The 21,706-nt window shown below is 45.9% G+C and overlaps 1 protein-coding gene across 1 annotated transcript; it reads right to left on the bottom strand.

Annotated features, from left to right (window-relative positions):
* Nucleotides 1-9,737: 9,737 nt before the first annotated feature.
* On the bottom strand, nt 9,738-21,056 carry LOC129587244 (uncharacterized). Its single transcript, XM_055480883.1, has 3 exons — nt 20,894-21,056; nt 17,745-20,800; nt 9,738-10,009 (listed from the first exon to the last, which is right to left on the bottom strand). The coding sequence occupies exons 2-3, from the start codon at nt 18,997-18,999 to the stop codon at nt 9,738-9,740; spliced, it is 1,527 nt and encodes a 508-aa protein (XP_055336858.1). The 5' UTR covers nt 19,000-20,800; nt 20,894-21,056.
* Between the last annotated feature and the right edge of the window lie 650 nt (nt 21,057-21,706).

Here is a 21,706-nt window from a genome sequence, read left to right as displayed (position 1 = left end):
GCTGTACAATCTACGGGACGGGAAAATATTCACACAGGTTGTAATTTAAAAGAGCTAGACACTGACTACTAAGTTGCCAGAAGTATTTCTCTGTGAAGGAAAATTTTACGTTTCGATGATAAAAGTTAAGGAGATACAGATGCGTAGATATACGGCATATATCTATATGTAAGTACCTGTCTGTCTCTTTGAGTTTTGCTTTAATTTACGATTCATCCATCGCTGCTATATTCCGCGCAATTTGCGCGGGGTCTACAATAGGAATTAAAAAATTTAAACACCCTGAACACCAAACTCCAGCACAATAGTACGATGCCTTTGCGAAAGGATATTAAGAAGAATTTATAAGTAAAATCTATTCGTAAGGTATTTCCAGGGAGTGTTTGCACTTTGTCGGCATGTTTTCGGCGCGATTAGAGAACCAACATGTCTGTTAAGAGAGCGTAGACGTGCTTATCTCCGACGTAGAAGTGGTTTCTACTAATCAAACAACGAAATACGTTGAAGGAAGATTTTCTGTGCAAAGTATAACACGCGACCAAAATTGGCGTTTTTGTGCAGCGGCAAAATGCAAAGTAGAACGCCTGGCTGTTGCAGGTCGACAAATGAATCAACCCGAAATGGGGCTGTATCGGCCGCTCTTGGCGGAGGATAATTCGATGAACTACCTGAACACGGTGGCGGTGAAGAAAGGCAAGAAAACGTGGTGGCTGGGATACATTCAAGACCTTGAACTTAACCCCGCCCACAACAACTTCAACCACGCCCACTTCAACTTCAACTCCCCAACGAACCCGCCCGCGTGGATCCACATGGGCAGGGTCTGGCCGCTGCCCTTCTACTGGGAGAGCGGTGCAGCCACCCCAACGGCAACCAAAAATGTCATGTGGCGCTGCGTGACGTAGCTGGCGGACCGTTCTGCTTCCGACGCGCCACCTGGCGGAGTCATCTTACTGGTTGTGGCAAATCCTGTCAAATGTTCGACGTCACAACGCAACTGGATCAAAAATGCGGCAAATGTCAAGCACACCACATCTGTCCAGAACACCAGCCGAACGAATGTTATCAAATTAGAAATGGCAACGGCCGGCTAAACGGCTGACCTTTCGGCTGACGGCCGGCTGATGCCCTTAGCCGGCTAACGCAACGCGGCTGGAAGTCTCAGCCGGATGGAGCGGCTGACCAATTTTCAGCCGGCTTAGCCGGCCGGCGGCCGGCTAAGCCGTTTGCTTTAGCGGGCAAAAATTGATTTTAAAATTGATTTTTAGTTTTGAATCTTATAATACTGCAACGCACGACTACTGAGTCGTTTATTAAATTCACAGTTCTATAACAGCAAGCGCGTCAACAATTCTATACCAGCTCTTAAGGCACAAACTGGCGTTAGCCGCTCTGGCTCCCAAACGGTTGCGTATATCAGTAATTACATTACCCGACTTAGAGAACTCCCGCTCAGACTGTACGGAAGACCCCTGCACAGCAAGAAAGTCTCGTGCAATTTTGCTCAAAATAGGATAGCTCTTTTCGTGGGCTCTCCAAAAATCTAAAACCGGTGAGTCAACTGGAGGCAGTTTTAGATAATCGTCAACTTCGTTCCGGGCCGAAGAATTAGCCAAAGACAACTGAATCTTTTTTTCCCGTGCAGTCAGCTTGTCACGATTTACTGGAATTCCTGGCTGAGAAGATGCGCTTTCGCATTGTTCAGTTAACGCTTGATCGTCTTCGTACAATTTCCGCAACGCGTCAACTGCTAAATCACGGAGATCTTCTGGAATTCCCGTAAGTTTTAAGCCAGGATCGAGCACGGCACCAATCAGCATTTCAGTATTAGACTAGTCGGTGGACACAATTGAGCCCCATTTCTGCTTCATATCTTTCGCAGTGTCTCGCACCCACTGAGGCTGTAAGAACGCAAAGCAATGGAAAAAGCGGTAGGTACGTAATTACTAATGATTATTAAAATTTTATTACATTTAAATTTGGCACTAACTCCGCAATTACGTTAATTACTTTTGACAGGTCCTTGCAAATCTTTTCCAAATGCACATTAATATCCAGCACAGCTTGAACAGCTAAATTTAGAGTAGGATAGGAATTCCCGGAACATTCAGTCGTCGCATCTTCAAACGGCTGCAGAATATCCAGCAGGTGCTTAACGACTGTCCACTCGTCACTGCCGATAATGTTGTTTCGAACGGCTCCCTTTTGTGAAGCCACAAACTGCACAAGCTTTTCTCGTTTATTGTAAGCACCTAACACACAAAATTTCATCACACTAACAGTAGCATTAAGTTCTGAAATCTGAATATGGTAAATTTTGTGACTTGACGAATAAATCTACGATTATTCACCTTGAAGCATATTCTTTGTGCTGTACCACCGAGTAGGGACATCGGAAGGAAACTTCATATTTGCTGCGTTAATAAACTTCAGGAATTCCCGCTTGGCTTTTGGGCTCTTAAGGAACGTGCGGATGTTTTTAATTTTCTGGATTAGAGCCTTCTGCTTCTCCAGCGCAATTTCTGCTGTTAAATGCAGGCAGTGGCAAATACAACGTATGCGAAATTCCAAAGCTAAAAGTTCCGAAAATAAAAATAACAAATATAGCGTAGCAGAAATTAGAATTCAATATGCAAATAAAATAATGTGATTATTATCAAACCTGGTCGCGCAGTTATATGTGTATGTATCATTTAACTAAAAAAATATCGAATTTAATTATTAATACTTTCATCCGCATTCCGTACCATCCGTGCTTTTGCCCTTCGCAATACGATCTGTCACAAGGAGTTCCTTCAGCGTTTCAAAGCATGTACGCACATTCCCACCACCGTCTCCCGTATAACCCAGAATGCGATGAGTGATCTGGAATTCCTGTAGACATTCATAAACGGCTTCAGATAAATTTGCTCCAGTCTGCGCAGCTGGAAGAAACTTCAGACTTAATGTCGCAGTACGCATATGCCAGGACTTGTCGATAAAATGCGCTGTTATAGCCATAAACGAATCGTTCTGAGAGGATGTCCACATGTCGAGAGTAATAGAAATGCGTCCTGGAATTCCTGCAAGAATGTCACAGATCTTCCCTTTCATGAGATCATAATCATCATAAATCCACGACTTCAGGGTGTTTCGAGAGCAAAGTCGGTAAGACTCGTTCAATGAATGGATTAGCGACCAGAATTCCAGTTCGTCGACAACAGAAAACGGTTGCGAGCTCATCACAACCCAGCGAATCAACAGCTTATCAATTCTCCGCAATTTATCTGCACTTAAGGTAGCCGGTTTTCGTTGTAAATTAAAGAAAGATGCAGCGTCATTTTTCTTGAATTCCGGGTCCGTTTTCTCAGGGTGGCGGTCTTTCAGATGTTGATTGATATTTCCTGTGGACGTATTAATGGAGAATAATTTGTCGCAGTAATTGCAGGATATCTTTCGCTGGTCTTCGATTTTAGTCACATGATTCCAGATAGATGAGGTCTGGAATCTGGGGCGCTTCTTTTCGGGAATTCCTGTGGCTATGGTGGATTCAGACGGGACTGCTTCCGTGGTGGAGCCTGGAGTGTTTGGTGGCATAAGCTCGTCTTCTGTATGCTGTGCTTGATAGGCCAACAAGGCAGCTTCTTCTGCATTATCCTGGGCAATTTCTTCTCTTAAAGTTGGACCACCAAGAGGCATTTTCAAGCGGGGATTAAGATAAACAGGCAAAGAACTATTTTATTTGTTGTTATTGTGAGAACAATTTATGAAACAGATACTGCATAAAAATGGATTATTTCTTCAGGAATTCCTGTGCGATGGCGTGTAAGACAGAACTCAGTGAAAGAAACAGAACTATTATTGCAACCTCCGGTTTAACTGTACGGAAATTAAACGCGAGTGATAGTAGGCGCAAAAAGAAACATTCTCGGTATTCAGCCACAGTGGCGCCACCATGCCCGTCGCCGCGGCACGCGCACAACAATGAAGCCGCTCAAGCCGCTCCAGCCGAGTCGGCCGCCGGCTGAGCCGCGGCTGGCTGAAGTCTGAGCCGGCTTAAGCAGCCGGCCTGACGTCGGCTACGGCTTGCGAAAACCCTCAGCCGGCTGGCCAATAGCCGGCTAACCCGCGGCTTAGCCGGCCTCGGCTAAGCCGTTGCCATCTCTATATCAAATAGTGCACAAAGGTCAACTAGCCGGGATTTGGCCGCCACCGGGTCCGTCGTTGTTGAAGCGGGAGAGCGGCCTGCTCTATACCAGGCACTTTATTCCCTTCGAAGAAGCGCAGAGCGTCCTCAGGGACGCCTCCGACAAATTCCGCATCGTCGAGCATCTCCGCGATGCTTTTAAACAGCAACACGGAACTAATGGGTCCTATCGCTTCGACCGTTGCCGCTTCCACATGCGCGTTGAGAAGGACGGCTGCACGTTCATCGTCGCCACCTTCGCAAAGGACGCGCAGACGGCCCTGAAGACGGAGACTACGTTGGCCGAAATACTGCAAACGCATTTAAAAAGCCGGGATAATTTACCGCCTGTTCAATTACGATACGCCCGCCCACCGGAAGTCGGTTAGTAACATTGCGGCAGTTACTGTATGATTATTTCTGACCAGAGGCTAAAATATATAAACTATAAAATGTCTAAATTCTACGCTGTACGAGTGCATTCACCATCCTATGCTGGTGACGAAATTATTTGAAGCCAACAAGGCAGCTTCTTCTGCATTATCCTGGGCAATTTCTTCTCTTAAAGTTGGACCACCAAGAGGCATTTTCAAGCGGGGATTAAGATAAACAGGCAAAGAACTATTTTATTTGTTGTTATTGTGAGAACAATTTATGAAACAGATACTGCATAAAAATGGATTATTTCTTCAGGAATTCCTGTGCGATGGCGTGTAAGACAGAACTCAGTGAAAGAAACAGAACTATTATTGCAACCTCCGGTTTAACTGTACGGAAATTAAACGCGAGTGATAGTAGGCGCAAAAGAAACATTCTCGGTATTCAGCCACAGTGGCGCCACCATGCCCGTCGCCGCGGCACGCACAACAATGAAGCCGCTGGCCGCTCCAGCCGAGTCGGCCGCCGGCTGAGCCGCGGCTGGCTGAAGTCTGAGCCGGCTTAAGCAGCCGGCCTGACGTCGGCTACGGCTTGCGAAAACCCTCAGCCGGCTGGCCAATAGCCGGCTAACCCGCGGCTTAGCCGGCCTCGGCTAAGCCGTTGCCATCTCTATATCAAATAGTGCACAAAGGTCAACTAGCCGGGATTTGGCCGCCACCGGGTCCGTCGTTGTTGAAGCGGGAGAGCGGCCTGCTCTATACCAGGCACTTTATTCCCTTCGAAGAAGCGCAGAGCGTCCTCAGGGACGCCTCCGACAAATTCCGCATCGTCGAGCATCTCCGCGATGCTTTTAAACAGCAACACGGAACTAATGGGTCCTATCGCTTCGACCGTTGCCGCTTCCACATGCGCGTTGAGAAGGACGGCTGCACGTTCATCGTCGTCAGTTTCGCAAAGGACGCGGAAACGGCCCAGAAGACGGAGACCACGTTGGCCGAAGTACTGCGGACCCATTTAAAAAGCCGGGATAGTCTGCCGCCGATTAGATTGCAAGACGCCCGCCCACCGGATGCCGGTTAGTAGCTTCAGGCCTCTACTGCAATAGTATGATTAATTTGTCGCAGTTTAGTGAGAAACGCTTTTAATGTTGCTGCAGACGTGGAAAGCGGTGCTGAGCGGCCGTCTGCGGGAATCGGTCATTTGCCGGCGTGGATGCAGAGTGACATCATGGCACATCTGGATGTGCATTCCCGAATGAGGGCCAAATGGTAACACTAATTAATTAATTACTAACGTGGCTATAACGATTTTGGATGCTTTTTTAATGTTTAAATTCGATCATTTTTATTAGTGTAAATCAGCGCAGGCATGTTGTTATGTATACTGGCTATTGTCGATAAAGCTCAGATGAGTATTACTGACGTCGTCCATCATTAACATACTCCATGCTCAGAGATAATTAAGCCTCTCGCACGTGACTGATGCCTGATGGTGGTGACTGTTGCGACAGGGTCTGCGCGTTGTGGCAGTTATTGCTGAGCGACGCCCGCATGGCGGAGCACGTCAGCATCTCTTTCGAAAGCTGTTGTCACCTGCAAGCCGATACGGACAACTGCTTCAAAGCGGCCGCTCTCATGAGCCGCTCTATCACATCCGCCACCCTCACTCTGACCTTTCTGCCAGTCCTCCTTCCAAAACACTTCGTTTTGCTGTTGCCCTGGCTTCGAGGCAGTCAGTATGATCTGCGAGTCATTGCTTTCAAAGACCACACTTGCGACAAACCGATTTACATTCACCCTCGGTCCGCAGGAGGGTTTGGCAAGCACCCGGCAGTCCAGCCTGCAATGCATTATAAGAGCCTCTCTAAAATGATTTTTTGATCAACTGGACCGTCGGCGACCGGACCAGCTACCAGCTACCAAGTGAGCAGTTGCGAGTCACCATTCCGCAGCTGCTTCTCAAATGCAGCGAAGGCCGAGAACAGATGTCGGCGCGCTTCATGCAGGCGCTGAACGCCCACTTCCCGCCTATCACGGACGAGATGCGGGAAAAGGTCACGGCGGTGCACGCGCGCTGGGTGCGCACTCTCATGTGTCCCGAGGAGTGGGAGGCCGTTCGCACCTTCATAATCTTGTGAGTATCCCATGTACCCTGCAGCTATGCATTTGTGGCATCAGGAAATGAGACATGGATATAATATTTGCATTGCAGGTTTAGTGGATTTGACTCGGGAGGCAAGCTGGACATGTGGGACGATGTGGACTTGCGCCGGCTGGATGTATCGATACTCAGCCGCTTGGCCATTTATGGCATACATGAATTCTTCCGGGTCGGAGACGATGCAACCGAAAACTAACATCGCGGATGTCGTTCTTAATAAATATTAAGCTGCTATAATTGCACATAATATGCACATGACTAGCTACGTGCTGGTGTAATCAAAATTCTGTAAACCGGCATATTATTTTCTCATAAAATGAGTACAGTTTTGAGAAAAAGTTAATAATTTACCAGTACAACTAGTCCCTCTAGGACTCAGGACATCAAGAGCTGCTATTCCGAGCAGTTATTCCTACACTCTCTTTCTGTTTTCCGCGAAAATTTGGAGTAGGTTCGTCACCGTTCGTGTAAATTTCCAGTAAACTTTGTCATTCTGCATGCTTCGCAAATGCAACGGCTTCTTGACAATCCGAGTGCAATCACTCTATACGACCGGTTATTGTCAGTCTGTCAGCACCCGTGTTATTCTATGGACTTTCAGTAGAAGTACCTGTATTTGCAAGCAGCGAGCACAGGAATATTACAACAAATGATCGAGCAATGGTAAGAAATATTGTTAGTAAGAAACAGCCATAATTATACTGGAACTGCGTAATAAAGCGAGCCTCTGAAATCTACAAGAGTAATTCGTAAATGAAAACAGCGTAAATGCTAAATGCTTAAACAAAGACAGTTATAGGAAAAACAAAATAAAATGTTTAAAAAAGTGTTTCGGAAAAGTTAACGCAAACAGATAATTAGATTTAGGATGTGTTCGTCGGTGTTGTACGTCTGGAATGTCCGTGTCCTAGAACGTAACTTTTGGTCGCTTTTGAGCAATTATTTGCTAGTGTATTCTCTGCTTGTATGACAAACTCTGCCCCAGAAGGTGTATCGATTACACGGACGAACCATGCAGAAAGGAAAGAATACGATTCAGCCCCGGTATACAAAACTAACACGTACATTCGCACAGCAACTCGTCATTGAATTCCGCTACCGTTCCCGTGTATGGTTGGATAACGTCAGTCACGACACAGTCACGGACACACATCCAGTGTATCCGGATCAGACCGAGACAGCGTTGCGCTGTGCAGAAAACAAAACATACTGAGCATCGTCGGTCTGTCTCTCCTGTTCGATCTGGCTGGGGTCGTTTCGTGCGTAGCGCATCGTGGGAAACCATTGCCATTCCTCATTTAATTTGCTCAGCATCTCAAGCGAAACGTCCGTCATACGCTTAAAAGCTTCTGACAGTAGGAGACGTGGTTTGGACATGGATATATTTATATATGAGCCAGCGTAATGCCAACCGTGAAGAACATAACCTGTCTGGCGGATTAATAGATCAAGGTATCGGCATTCTGGCCGAGTCTGGCAAAAACCAGTCCAGTAACGGATTGACCGTGGTGAACAGGCAAACACGTCATAGCACGGGTTCCTGCCGACCCTGCCGGATCAGACTGGGAGAAGTCCATGTTCTCGGTTGTGGCAGACACATACGGCGATATATAGCTGCTTGAAATTCCAAGCAGCTATACTTTATAGCTATAAGGCAAGCTTTTGGGGATGGAAGAAAGGTGTAGCCGAATCACCTTTATCGGTGAAACAGTGCAGGTGTGACATTTCTTCTTTGAGTTTCGTCTACAGATTTCTGTGCTCGCCACTTCATACACTTTTGAACCGCTTGGCTGACTTAATGACGAGCGGATGCAGTTGTCCTGTCCGGTCGTTGTCTCCCGTGGCAGGTGATTCGCAACTGTTGGAGTCGCTGGTGCCGCTGCGGGAGGAGTTCACGGTGCCGGGCCAGCTCATTACGCGTCCTGTGCACGGCCTGCGCGTCCGTCTCCACAAGCGCTTATACTAATACTGTATTCGGCGAATACTATTCGCATTGCTGTTGATTTACTATATAAATAGTGGATTTTTATGCCTTTTAATTATTTGTCGGCGCCGCAATGGTGTCTTTTATCTGTTGTACTACAGTATATCTGATTAGCAAACGATGGCAAAGAAAAGGACGTATATGCCGTACGTCGAGAATATAGCGAATTAAATTGGATAAGTACGAAAACAGCTTTCCGGTAAAACCGTGCTGGAACACTTTGACACAGAGCAATTTGTCATGCAGGTATCGATAAGCAGCCACCCGAGAAAAACAGCTAGAGACACTTTGAATGAACTTCGCTCACAAACAAAAGTTCTAAGAAAAATTGAAGTGTTATCTGAAACTGATATGGTGCTGGCGCCAGGTAAGCAGTTAGACCCCGCCGTCCGGTCGTCGTAGCTAGCGATCTCTGAAACTTTTCTGCAAGGTCACGCTTTGTAACATTGACTTTATGATGTTTGAAACGTGTTTCTTCCACGATAAATACAAAAAACTGCCCTGGTAAGATTACAAAAGCATCCGAAATCATAAAATGTAGTTGAATAATACAATCAACGAGCGGTGTGCAACCGGATTTGATTCAAAGCGCAAAAATTCCCAGCAACTTCGCTCGAACAGAGAAGCTGTTATTTGCGCAATAAGCGTTAAGGCATATATCTTTACTGTTTTTAGTCTTACGATTCATAAGCTTGTCCCGTAATTTCTAACGAAAAGATATCAGATAGCACGTGCCACGTGTTCAGCGCGAAAGTGGCGTTATGAACAATTTCCAGTACGCTAAATCTACCACACCTCTATACACCTGCGTCCTCTCAAAATTTAAGATAAAGTGAAGGAGAAAAATAAATATTTTATATTTTATATCGACAGTTTATAATTCAGATCGATAACTGGCATGTATTAACAATGCCAGATACATTTAAAGCGTAAAATAGTGCAAATTAAAAATAGTGTAAATTTAAAGCGTAAATTATTCTTATTTGTCGCTGTGTTCATGCGTTAGAAATTACGAGACGAGCTTTGTACATATCTGTACCTACCGTTTCATTATACATCGGCCGCGGCCAGCATGACGTCCATCTCGACGCTGAGCAGTAGCAACAGGTGCAGGAGGCGGGCCAGCTGCTGGTGCTGTTTTACGGTATGAACGAGGATGACGACGAATTGCGCCAGCACCGTCACCGCCTCGAGGCGTATCACGGGAACCAGCCAGATATCGACATCGCACTGCGAGGTGACAGCGTCCGTCGCTGCTGTTGCAGCATCGGTGGGGCATACCATAACTGTACGGTACAGGGGCGGCCGCCATCCAATCCATCCTAATCGACGGCATCATCGGGAGGACCGGTGGCCATTGCAATATCCAGGGAAATTGGCTGGAGTGCAAGCGAAGGAATTTTCACTTGGACCGTTGGGCCAGGCAGTAAAAGTAATGAACGGAGGAAAAAGTACAGAAAGCTTTTTGTTTACAGAAATATGAGTACAACTGAAAGGCAAGGAAAAGTGGTGAACGGAGTGGTTAAAATAATAATTTATTTTCAAATGTTCTAAACGGTGCCACCGCGTCAGGGTTTTGGTTGTTCGGCTGGCTGTTCATTAACACTAACTGCTGATAAGTACGTATTAATTTTATTACAATCGTGGTATTAACAACGAAAATAAGTACAGTATGGTGCGAGTAGGCCTCCATAGTTCGTGCAGTTATCAGCCGACAGTCGCTCATTTACTCCGCGCAATTTGCGCGGGATCCACTAGTAAAATACATAAAGGTGGTAAAAATTAGTCAATTGTGATGTCAGTTTTTATGTGAGTATTACAGTATATATAATTATTATGTGTGTATTTATATTTAACAAGAACAAAAGGCTGTGTCCGGGTGATGCTTATATACTGCTCCTTTCTAGTTTCTAGTACTCACCTAAATGAAAACTTCCATATATTTCCAAAATAAACCGTTTCTCTTTAAATTTTAAGGGATTTAGCGCGGTACATAGCACTAAATTCGTGTATATTGACGGGAACTTTCGCTGTCGGGCACTCCCAAACACTTTTTTGCATTGCTTTATAGTATTTCGTTGCCAAAAGAACTGTATTACGTAGTTGTGAAAAACCGGGCCCAATCCCTTAAACTCGTTTGGATTAGGGGGTTTAAAATGGCATATACAGTAGACTGCATAATTTAGGTTACCTGATTTGAGTAGTGGTGACTCGCGAGTCCACCTTTCGCCATCGTTTCCTGGGCAGCGTCATGCGTGCTCCTTGTGGTTTTCCCGAAGGTATTCGTTGTCTTTCCGAACGTGGTCATAACAGCTCAGCGTCAGAAATTTATTACAAGCAACACAATTAATTTTGATGAATGTGGAATGTCCATAGAATGTCCAAGTTAGGACATTAAGTGGTCCTATGAGGATTGTACCAACAGACTAGGACACAAGCACGTGAACACATAGAACCATAATAGAACCCATAGAACCTCCATAGAACCTCCATAGAACCACCATAGAACCACAATGGAACCAGTTAAATAACGAACAGCCGGCATGCCCCACACTGCCCCTTCTTTTCCGGCTCCCATAGAACCAAATAGAACCACCATAGAATCTCCATAGAACCACCATAGAACCACTATGGAACCAGTTACATAACGAACAGCTGGAATACTCCCACACTGCCCCTTCTTTTCCGGCTCCCATAGAACCACACAGAACCACCATAGAACCTCCATAGAACCACCATAGAACCACAATGGAACCAAGTACATAACGAACAGCCGGCATGCTCTCACACTGCCCCTTCTTTTCCGGCTCCCATAGAACCACATAGAACCACCATAGAACCTCCATAGAACCACCATAGAACCACTATGGAACCAGTTACATAACGAACAGCTGGAATACTCCCACACTGCCCTTCTTTTCCGGCTCCCATAGAACCACATAGAACCACCATAGAACCTCCATAGAACCACCATAGAACCACAATGGAACCAAGTACATAACGAACAGCCGGCATGCTCTCACACTGCCCCTTCTTTTCCGGCTCCCATAGAACCACATAGAACCACCATAGAACCTCCATAGAACCACCATAGAACCACTATGGAACCAGTTACATAACGAACAGCTGGAATACTCCCACACTGCCCCTTCTTTTCCGGCTCCCATAGAACCACATAGAACCACCATAGAACCTCCATAGATCCACCATAGAACCACTATGGAACCAGTTACATAACGAACAGCTGGAATACTCCCCACACTGCCCCTTCTTTTCCGGCTCCCATAGAACCACATAGAACCACCATAGAACCTCCATAGATCCACCATAGAACCACTATGGAACCAGTTACATAACGAACAGCTGGAATACTCCCACACTGCCCTTCTTTTCCGGCTCCCATAGAACCACATAGAACCACCATAGAACCTCCATAGATCCACCATAGAACCACTATGGAACCAGTTACATAACGAACAGCTGGAATACTCCCACACTGCCCCTTCTTTTCCGGCTCCCATAGAACCACATAGAACCACCATAGAACCTCCATAGATCCACCATAGAACCACTATGGAACCAGTTACATAACGAACAGCTGGAATACTCCCACACTGCCCCTTCTTTTCCGGCTCCCATAGAACCACATAGAACCACCATAGAACCTCCATAGAACCACCATAGAACCACTATGGAACCAGTTACATAACGAACAGCTGGAATACTCCCACACTGCCCCTTCTTTTCCGGCTCCCATAGAACCACACAGAACCACCATAGAACCTCCATAGAACCACAATGGAACCAAGTACATAACGAACAGCCGGCATGCCCTCACACTGCCCCTTCTTTTCCGGCTCCCATAGAACCACATAGAACCACCATAGAACCTCCATAGAACCACCATAGAACCACTATGGAACCAGTTACATAACGAACAGCTGGAATACTCCCACACTGCCCCTTCTTTTCCGGCCCCATAGAACCACATAGAACCACCATAGAACCTCCATAGAACCACCATAGAACCACTATGGAACCAGTTACATAACGAACAGCTGGAATACTCCCACACTGCCCCTTCTTTTCCGGCTCCCATAGAACCACACAGAACCACCATAGAACCTCCATAGAACCACCATAGAACCACAATGGAACCAAGTACATAACGAACAGCCGGCATGCTCACACTGCCCCTTCTTTTCCGGCTCCCATAGAACCACATAGAACCACCATAGAACCTCCATAGAACCACCATAGAACCACAATGGAACCAGTTACATAACGAACAGCTGGAATACTCCCACACTGCCCCTTCTTTTCCGGCTCCCATAGAACCACATAGAACCACCATAGAACCTCCATAGAACCACCATAGAACCACTATGGAACCAGTTACATAACGAACAGCTGGAATACTCCCCACACTGCCCCTTCTTTTCCGGCTCCCATAGAACCACAGAACCACCATAGAACCTCCATAGAACCACAATGGAACCAAGTACATAACGAACAGCCGGCATGCTCTCACACTGCCCTTCTTTTCCGGCTCCCATAGAACCACATAGAACCACCATAGAACCTCCATAGAACCAACATAGAACCACTATGGAACCAGTTACATAACGAACAGCTGGAATACTCCCACACTGCCCCTTCTTTTCCGGCTCCCATAGAACCACATAGAACCACCATAGAACCTCCATAGAACCACCATAGAACCACTATGGAACCAGTTACATAACGAACAGCTGGAATACTCCCACACTGCCCCTTCTTTTCCGGCTCCCATAGAACCACACAGAACCACCATAGAACCTCCATAGAACCACCATAGAACCACAATGGAACCAAGTACATAACGAACAGCCGGCATGCTCTCACACTGCCCCTTCTTTTCCGGCTCCCATAGAACCACATAGAACCACCATAGAACCTCCATAGAACCACCATAGAACCACAATGGAACCAAGTACATAACGAACAGCCGGCATGCTCACTGCCCCTTCTTTTCCGGCTCCCATAGAACCACACAGAACCACCATAGAACCTCCATAGAACCACCATAGAACCACAATGGAACCAAGTACATAACGAACAGCCGGCATGCTCACACTGCCCCTTCTTTTCCGGCTCCCATAGAACCACATAGAACCACCATAGAACCTCCATAGAACCACCATAGAACCACAATGGAACCAAGTACATAACGCAGAACAGCCGGCATGCTCTCACACTGCCCCTTCTTTTCCGGCTCCCATAGAACCACATAGAACCACCATAGAACCTCCATAGAACCACCATAGAACCACTATGGAACCAGTTACATAACGAACAGCTGGAATACTCCCACACTGCCCCTTCTTTTCCGGCTCCCATAGAACCACATAGAACCACCATAGAACCTCCATAGAACCACCATAGAACCACTATGGAACCAGTTACATAACGAACAGCTGGAATACTCCCACACTGCCCCTTCTTTCCGGCTCCCATAGAACCACACAGAACCACCATAGAACCTCCATAGAACCACCATAGAACCACAATGGAACCAAGTACATAACGAACAGCCGGCATGCTCTCACACCTTCTTTTCCGGCTCCCATAGAACCACATAGAACCACCATAGAACCTCCATAGAACCACCATAGAACCACTATGGAACCAGTTACATAACGAACAGCTGGAATACTCCCACACTGCCCTTCTTTTCCGGCCCCATAGAACCACACAGAACCACCATAGAACCTCCATAGAACCACCATAGAACCACAATGGAACCAAGTACATAACAGACAGCCGGCATGCTCTCACACTGCCCTTCTTTTCCGGCTCCCATAGAACCACATAGAACCACCATAGAACCTCCATAGAACCACCATAGAACCACTATGGAACCAGTTACATAACGAACAGCTGGAATACTCCCACACTGCCCCTTCTTTTCCGGCTCCCATAGAACCACATAGAACCACCATAGAACCTCCATAGAACCACCATAGAACCACAATGGAACCAAGTACATAACGAGAACAGCCGGCATGCTCTCACACTGCCCCTTCTTTTCCGGCTCCCATAGAACCACATAGAACCACCATAGAACCTCCATAGAACCACCATAGAACCACTATGGAACCAGTTACATAACGAACAGCTGGAATACTCCCACACTGCCCCTTCTTTTCCGGCTCCCATAGAACCACATAGAACCACCATAGAACCTCCATAGATCCACCATAGAACCACAATGGAACCAAGTACATAACGAACAGCCGGCATGTGCTCTCACACTGCTCCCTTCTTTTCCGGCTCCCATAGAACCACACAGGAACCACCATAGAACCTCCATAGAACCACCATAGAACCACAATGGAACCAGTTAAATAACGAACAGCCGGCATGCCCCACACTGCCCCTTCTTTTCCGGCTCCCATAGAACCACAGAACCACCATAGAACCTCCATAGAACCACCATAGAACCACAATGGAACCAAGTACATAACGAACAGCCGGCGCTCACACTGCCCTTCTTTCCGGCTCCCATAGAACCACATAGAACCACCATAGAACCTCCATAGAACCACCATAGAACCACTATGGAACCAGTTACATAACGAACAGCTGGAATACTCCCACACTGCCCCTTCTTTCCGGCTCCCATAGAACCACAGAACCACCATAGAACCTCCATAGAACCACCATAGAACCACAATGGAACCAAGTACATAACGAACAGCCGGCATGCTCTCACACTGCCCCTTCTTTTCCGGCTCCCATAGAACCACATAGAACCACCATAGAAGAACCTCCATAGAACCACCATAGAACCACTATGGAACCAGTTACATAACGAACAGCTGGAATACTCCCACACTGCCCCTTCTTTTCCGGCTCCCATAGAACCACATAGAACCACCATAGAACCTCCATAGAACCACCATAGAACCACAATGGAACCAAGTACATAACGAACAGCCGGCATGCTCTCACACTGCCCCTTCTTTTCCGGCTCCCATAGAACCACATAGAACCACCATAGAACCTCCATAGAACCACCATAGAACCACTATGGAACCAGTTACATAACGAACAGCTGGAATACTCCCACACTGCCCCTTCTTTTCCGGCTCCCATAGAACCACATAGAACCACCATAGAACCTCCATAGATCCACCATAGAACCACAATGGAACCAAGTACATAACGAACAGCCGGCATGCTCTCACACTGCCCCTTCTTTTCCGGCTCCCATAGAACCACACAGAACCACCATAGAACCTCCATAGAACCACCATAGAACCACAATGGAACCAGTTAAATAACGAACAGCCGGCATGCCCCACACTGCCCCTTCTTTTCCGGCTCCCATAGAACCACACAGAACCACCATAGAACCTCCATAGAACCACCATAGAACCACAATGGAACCAAGTACATAACGAACAGCCGGCATGCTATTATATCGTTTTGTTTTATTTTTCCCGTGTAACTTTTTCTTGCGGATGAAAGCAGCCAACACCGTTCCTAAACTCCGTCAAAACCCGTGTAAACCCACAGAAATCACCTGTGCACCCAGCTAACACTCGTGTTTTACATAATACCCGTTCACGCAGCCATAATGTTAAGTTAATTCACCATGCCACGAGCCATCGCTTCCCGCTACTTCTGTTTGCAGCGCGCACTTGTGAAACATTTAATATTTATTATTAACTAGACGCAGTGGGGTACTCAAATACTTTGACCCGTCATTTCGTCGACTAAAATTCGTCGACCGTTACTTCGTCGACACAATGTCGACCCGTCACGAGGTCGAACCAGTGTTGACTACACCATCTCACCAGGGCACGGTCAGAGGCGCCCCATCAGAAAATTTTCTTTGTTTGTTTGAATCGAAAACAGAAAAAGTTCTGGGAATACTTAAAAACTATTTTTATCGGCAATTATCTAGTGGGTTTGCTAAAAACAAATCTGAATTTGTAATGCAAATCGTATGTATTGTCATTGTGATGTGGTCACCCTGGTCATACTAGTGAAAATTTATGTTCCAAGGCCCGGCCACTGCGTTACCTGCTATCACTGCACACTTGACTAATTACCAGGTTTTATTAACTAGTTTTACAATATAAATTTTCAGAAAATTTCGCCGGTATTCGATTTGATCGGATTGTGTTGATTTCTGTATTCTTCTGTGTTGCGCCATGCAGGCACTACCTAATTTTTTAGAGTTCGATAAGTACAAAGATTTACATCTCAAGCCAGACATTTAGAAATATAAAATTTAGGGTAGAAGTCGAAACTGAAGCTTTTACCAGAACGATAACAGCATTTTTAATGGGAATTCGTACCTAGCTATAGTACTTCCACTCCAACACATTCGCAACGTACATATACTGCACATTTTGTTTTTTGGCCACGCCCACTGGACCATTGCCGATGGAAATAGTTTTCGAGGTATTGCCAGTACTTCCACTGCCTCAAAATAAAAAAGTAAAAATTTTCTGAGGGAAGTTTCTGACCGTGCCATGATCAATTTTCTGGTTTTCCTAGTATTTTTTAGGTTTTCTTAGATTTCCATAGGTTTTCTTGGTTTTCTTAGTTTTCATAGATTTTTCAGGTTCTTATATTTTTTAGTTTGCTTAGGTTTTCTTAAGCTTCTAAGGCTTTCTACCCGTCGCATTCGAGTACTAAGGTAAGTGTTAAGAAGGGCTCACGCTCAAACATGGATTAATGAAACGACTTGGAGTGCATTTCACTTAAACTTGGACGTTCGTTAGGTTCTCTGATATTGTGTTCTCATGAATATTTTCTTATTTTTTTATGCTAAACTTGTGTTTCTGATGCTATTTGTTTGTTATTTAATTCTTATGTTATTCGTATGTTATTCTTATGTTACTCTTATGTTATCTTATGTTCTCATGCTATCTGATGCTGCATTCTTATCCTTCTTTTTTTTGTTCAGTTAGAAAGTTTATTGGCAATAGCCGCCCAAATGGCAATAAATGCGAGCGCTGGTACACTACTTAATAGTTAAAAATTAAACATTAAAAAAACAACCAAAATCCTTATCCTCTCTCGGATTAAAAGGCAATGCACTCAAAACAGCCGTAGCATTTCCTTTAACAACAGCTAAACTAAAACGCTGCTTGAGAAAAGCAGTAGAACGCGCTTCGCCCGTTATGTCCCGAATCTTCCGGCCCATGAAATGCAGCATTTCACTGAAAGCAGGGCCAAAAACTCCCAGTGTCTCAATAACCAGCGGATAAAAGAGGTAACCGTATTCCAAAAAGGAATACGTCCGGCGCTTGGAATTTTCTGCCATTTGGGACAGAATTCCGGATTTCTTCGCGCTTGCAGCGACGTGGAAATCTGCTACAGTACACCAGCTTGTTACATCCCAAACAAGCGGTCTGCCTTGGCGAACAGGTATCAGCGTCATTCCGTCGGGTCTTTTCCCGTCTGTGCTGGATAGTCCAGTCGGTTCCAGTTGACAAGGGTAACCAGCGCTTTTGCAACAATTTTTTGCGATGCTGTTCATTTCTTTATGCCGCGCCCATCGTCCTTTGGTTGATTTATTGCATGATAGCCCGTGATGACCATTGGTTTCGACTTGTGTACCGTACGCGATGCAATGGTGTGCCACCACTACCGGTAATCCAAAGCGCAAGCCTACACCAGTTCTCACATCGTCGTCCCTTAGGAAGGTGCCCAAACATGGCGCCGGCAACGCATTTAACCACGCTCCAGAATCTTTGTTTAAGGCAGCCAGCAAGACCGCCCTAGCGCGGTCGCTGCCTTCAGTGGATGACATCAGCAAGGAAATATCCCGATCAATCACTGGGTTGTCCCACGCAAACTGAAACTTTCGAAGGAATTCTGCCGGAATCTCACCTTCTGTCAGCTGTACCCAGGTTTCCTGAGCTGTTTTCGTCAGACATTCCTCCGTTGGCTGATAAAATTCGGAAACGATGGGTTGCACAGAGTACACCGATGCCAGATAGGCGCAAACAGCTAATGTCTCTATGCGTCGCGTTCCCAAACCCCCACGCCATACTGGAAGAGATATCTGCGTCCACTGAGCTTCGGAAATGTTCACGTTGACCAGCTGTTCCACCCCCAACCGCAACATCTGGTCATATTCTTTTAGCAACTGCGGGTGTTCATAACTACGTGAAGTTCGCAACCCGTATAAAACTTTGGGAATGCTGAGGCAGTTTTTAAGAAGAAAGAGACTGTAGTGTGCCGATAGCTTTTTCAGACGCTGGACGAAATTTTGGAGCTGCTTCGTTTTCCAGCCAAAAATCCCGCGCATGCAGAAGATGTCATCGGTGCTCCCAACAGAGAGAAATCCTCGGCACTTAGCTGTAACATCTCCGGCCAGCAGCCTAACAGAGACGTGCGAATATGCGCTTCTTCCGCTTCGCAAGTTACGACTGGAAAGAATTCACATTTACTGAAGTTCAACTCCAGACCCAGTTTTGCTGCTCTTTCTTGTATCAGCCTAATGGCCAACATCACTTTTTCCACAGTCCCAGCGAGTGTAACATCATCGAGAAAGGCTAGATACAAATCACAGTCCAAGTCAGAGAATAGAGGTAGCGTGGCTAGGCTGTATCCAAGTGGGCCAGATGGGTCACCTTGCTGCACTCCCCGGGCGGATGACAACGCTTCTTCTCCGCAAACCAAATGACTGCTGAAGCGATAGGACTGCCAAAAATAACCGTAGTACGTGGGGAAATGCTCACGGACAGCTCTTAGCAATGCGTCTCGTCTCAACATATTGAATGCGTTTTTAAAATCTAGTTTAACAATGACCCGAGCTTCTGTATGGGGAGTTTCCAAATAGTCCCGCACCCCGTGAATAATGGCCTCGGCTCCGCCTTTAGTCTCAAAACCAAACTGGACTCGGTTGCACAGCTCCTTCATCTTATCCGTGCACCTCTGGCTCACCACTTTCGAGACTAAACGTCTGAAGGTTTCTCCGACAGCGATGGGGCGAATACTTCCGTCTTTCTTAGCCAATGGGATTAGGTTTGCGCCAAAGAAGAAAGGCCTAATGTCTTCAGGGATGTCGTTGTGCAGTACATGGTTAACGAAATCAGCCAAAGCGGAACACAGTTCACTTTCGACAGCTCCAGGCCCGCACAACATATCTTTAAGGTCTTGTGGCCGTAAGTCCGAACAACCACCAGCAGATCCAGAAGGAAACTTAGAACGGATTGCAAAACTTCAGCAGGGGTGACTAAAGGAGGCTTCTGTGACTGCTCAGGCGGCGGGGGGTAATCACTGTCATCTGGCTCCGGAGGATGCTTACCGCGTAGGGCTTCTAAAGTGTCCGCATTCATCGGGGCAAGAGCATCTTCACCCATTACTACTCCAACAGCCCGTCGCACATTATTGTCTTGCAACAGGGATGTGGCCAAAGCCGTCAGTCGCTCTTCATTCAATTCGCGTTTACGGGTTGTATCACTGCTAGGACGTGTGCGGGGAGGATGATGGTGGCAGGACAGATCGGCCAGGTTCCTCCGAATAATGGTAGACAGCGATACCTTCCGGAGTGACTTCGTGGCAGGTAAAGATAGCGCACTCGAACTAAAAAGCAGCAAATCTACCCAAGACGCGGAGGAGTTATCACGTACACATTTACGGAGGAGTTGAGTGAGGGCCTGGGCACACGAGCGTCGGACTGTTTTTGGCACTCTCTTCGGGAGGGTATAATGTGTCCCGGAGAGGAGAAACCCAAGGGGGTGTTGGTCAGAGTCGGACTGGGGAGCGACCGAGGGCTGTCGGGCATGGACTTTCTTGCTGCAGGCCTTGACATGATTGGCGAACCCTGCGCCTTTGGTGAACATGCTCTGGCAATACTGACATTGCTGATCTTTCGCCATTTCAGCAGGACCCAAGAGCTACAAATGAATTAAAAGCCCAGAAAAACAGCTCCACAGCAATATGACATCGACCAGCGAGAAACGACATACCCGATTACCTGGGGTTCACAAAAGTTCCCCCCAAGTAGTGTCGTTCAAGGCCCAGTGAACATTGCAGCGACTCCCAGACTCATCCGTAGGAATCCGTAGGAAATTTAAACAAATTAATTAGAGGGACCGTGGTTTCTATATAAAATTAATTAGAGGAAAATAAAATTATTTAGAGGGACCGTGGTTTCTACCTTCCAGTTTACGGTAAAATTGCAGTTATAAACCAACCTCGTTGTTGTGCTTCCTGCGAAATCAGTTAATTTGTTCAGTTAATTCATATAACTTAAGAACAACATAACTGGAAAAATTCACTGATGGGTCCATTGTGAGACCGGAGCTCAACGCTTAGCAGGGCATATTTTTTGAGTTTCGAAAATTTTGAAAACGCATTTTATCGTTCCTTAGTCTAAAATTGTTTCATGGCAAAAAACCAGATAACTATCTGCAGTTCTGTAAAGATACATACATACGTTCCGCTACAGCGCAGTACAGCTTTTTCCAGTGATTAGTGATTACTCATGTACTATGTTTCTGATTTCCCTACCATTCTAGCAGCTGAAGATGTTTTCATTTGTCAACCGGCATAAATTAAACACAATAAATTAATCGCAAGGTAGCACTGCAAAATTGTAGATTTTTAAAATTTGTTTTTTACTAGTTCTTAAGTAAAGATTTTTTTGTCTGAGTAGGACTTAGAAGTTTGCATTGCTATAATTACGCAAGAAGCCTATATTGCATTGGTCAGTATGGCGCCCTTGATTTCAGCTTGGTAATCTCCCGAGACAAAGATAAAAAACAAAATAATGCAAAACAAAATAAGTACTACAAAACTTCTCCTGTAAACACCATATTTTACGGTCACATGACTAACAACACAACGGCTTGTGTCCCGTTGAGCATTTAAGGTAACTGTCTGTGAAAACCAATTTTTACTTCTTTATATGACATCATTTTTTGCTTCCTTTTATGGCGTCATTTTATTTCCGTAACCGCAAAACAGACAGTTGTTAATTAAGCCTAAATTATAGGACCGGCGCTGCG

The sequence above is a fragment of the Paramacrobiotus metropolitanus genome, unplaced genomic scaffold (assembly GCF_019649055.1).
Source record: "Paramacrobiotus metropolitanus isolate TYO unplaced genomic scaffold, Prichtersi_v1.0 Parri_scaffold0000024, whole genome shotgun sequence".
Taxonomy (NCBI): domain Eukaryota; kingdom Metazoa; phylum Tardigrada; class Eutardigrada; order Parachela; family Macrobiotidae; genus Paramacrobiotus; species Paramacrobiotus metropolitanus.
Note: the sequence above shows the minus strand (reverse complement) of the source record. Positions and strands in the feature narration are given on the sequence as shown.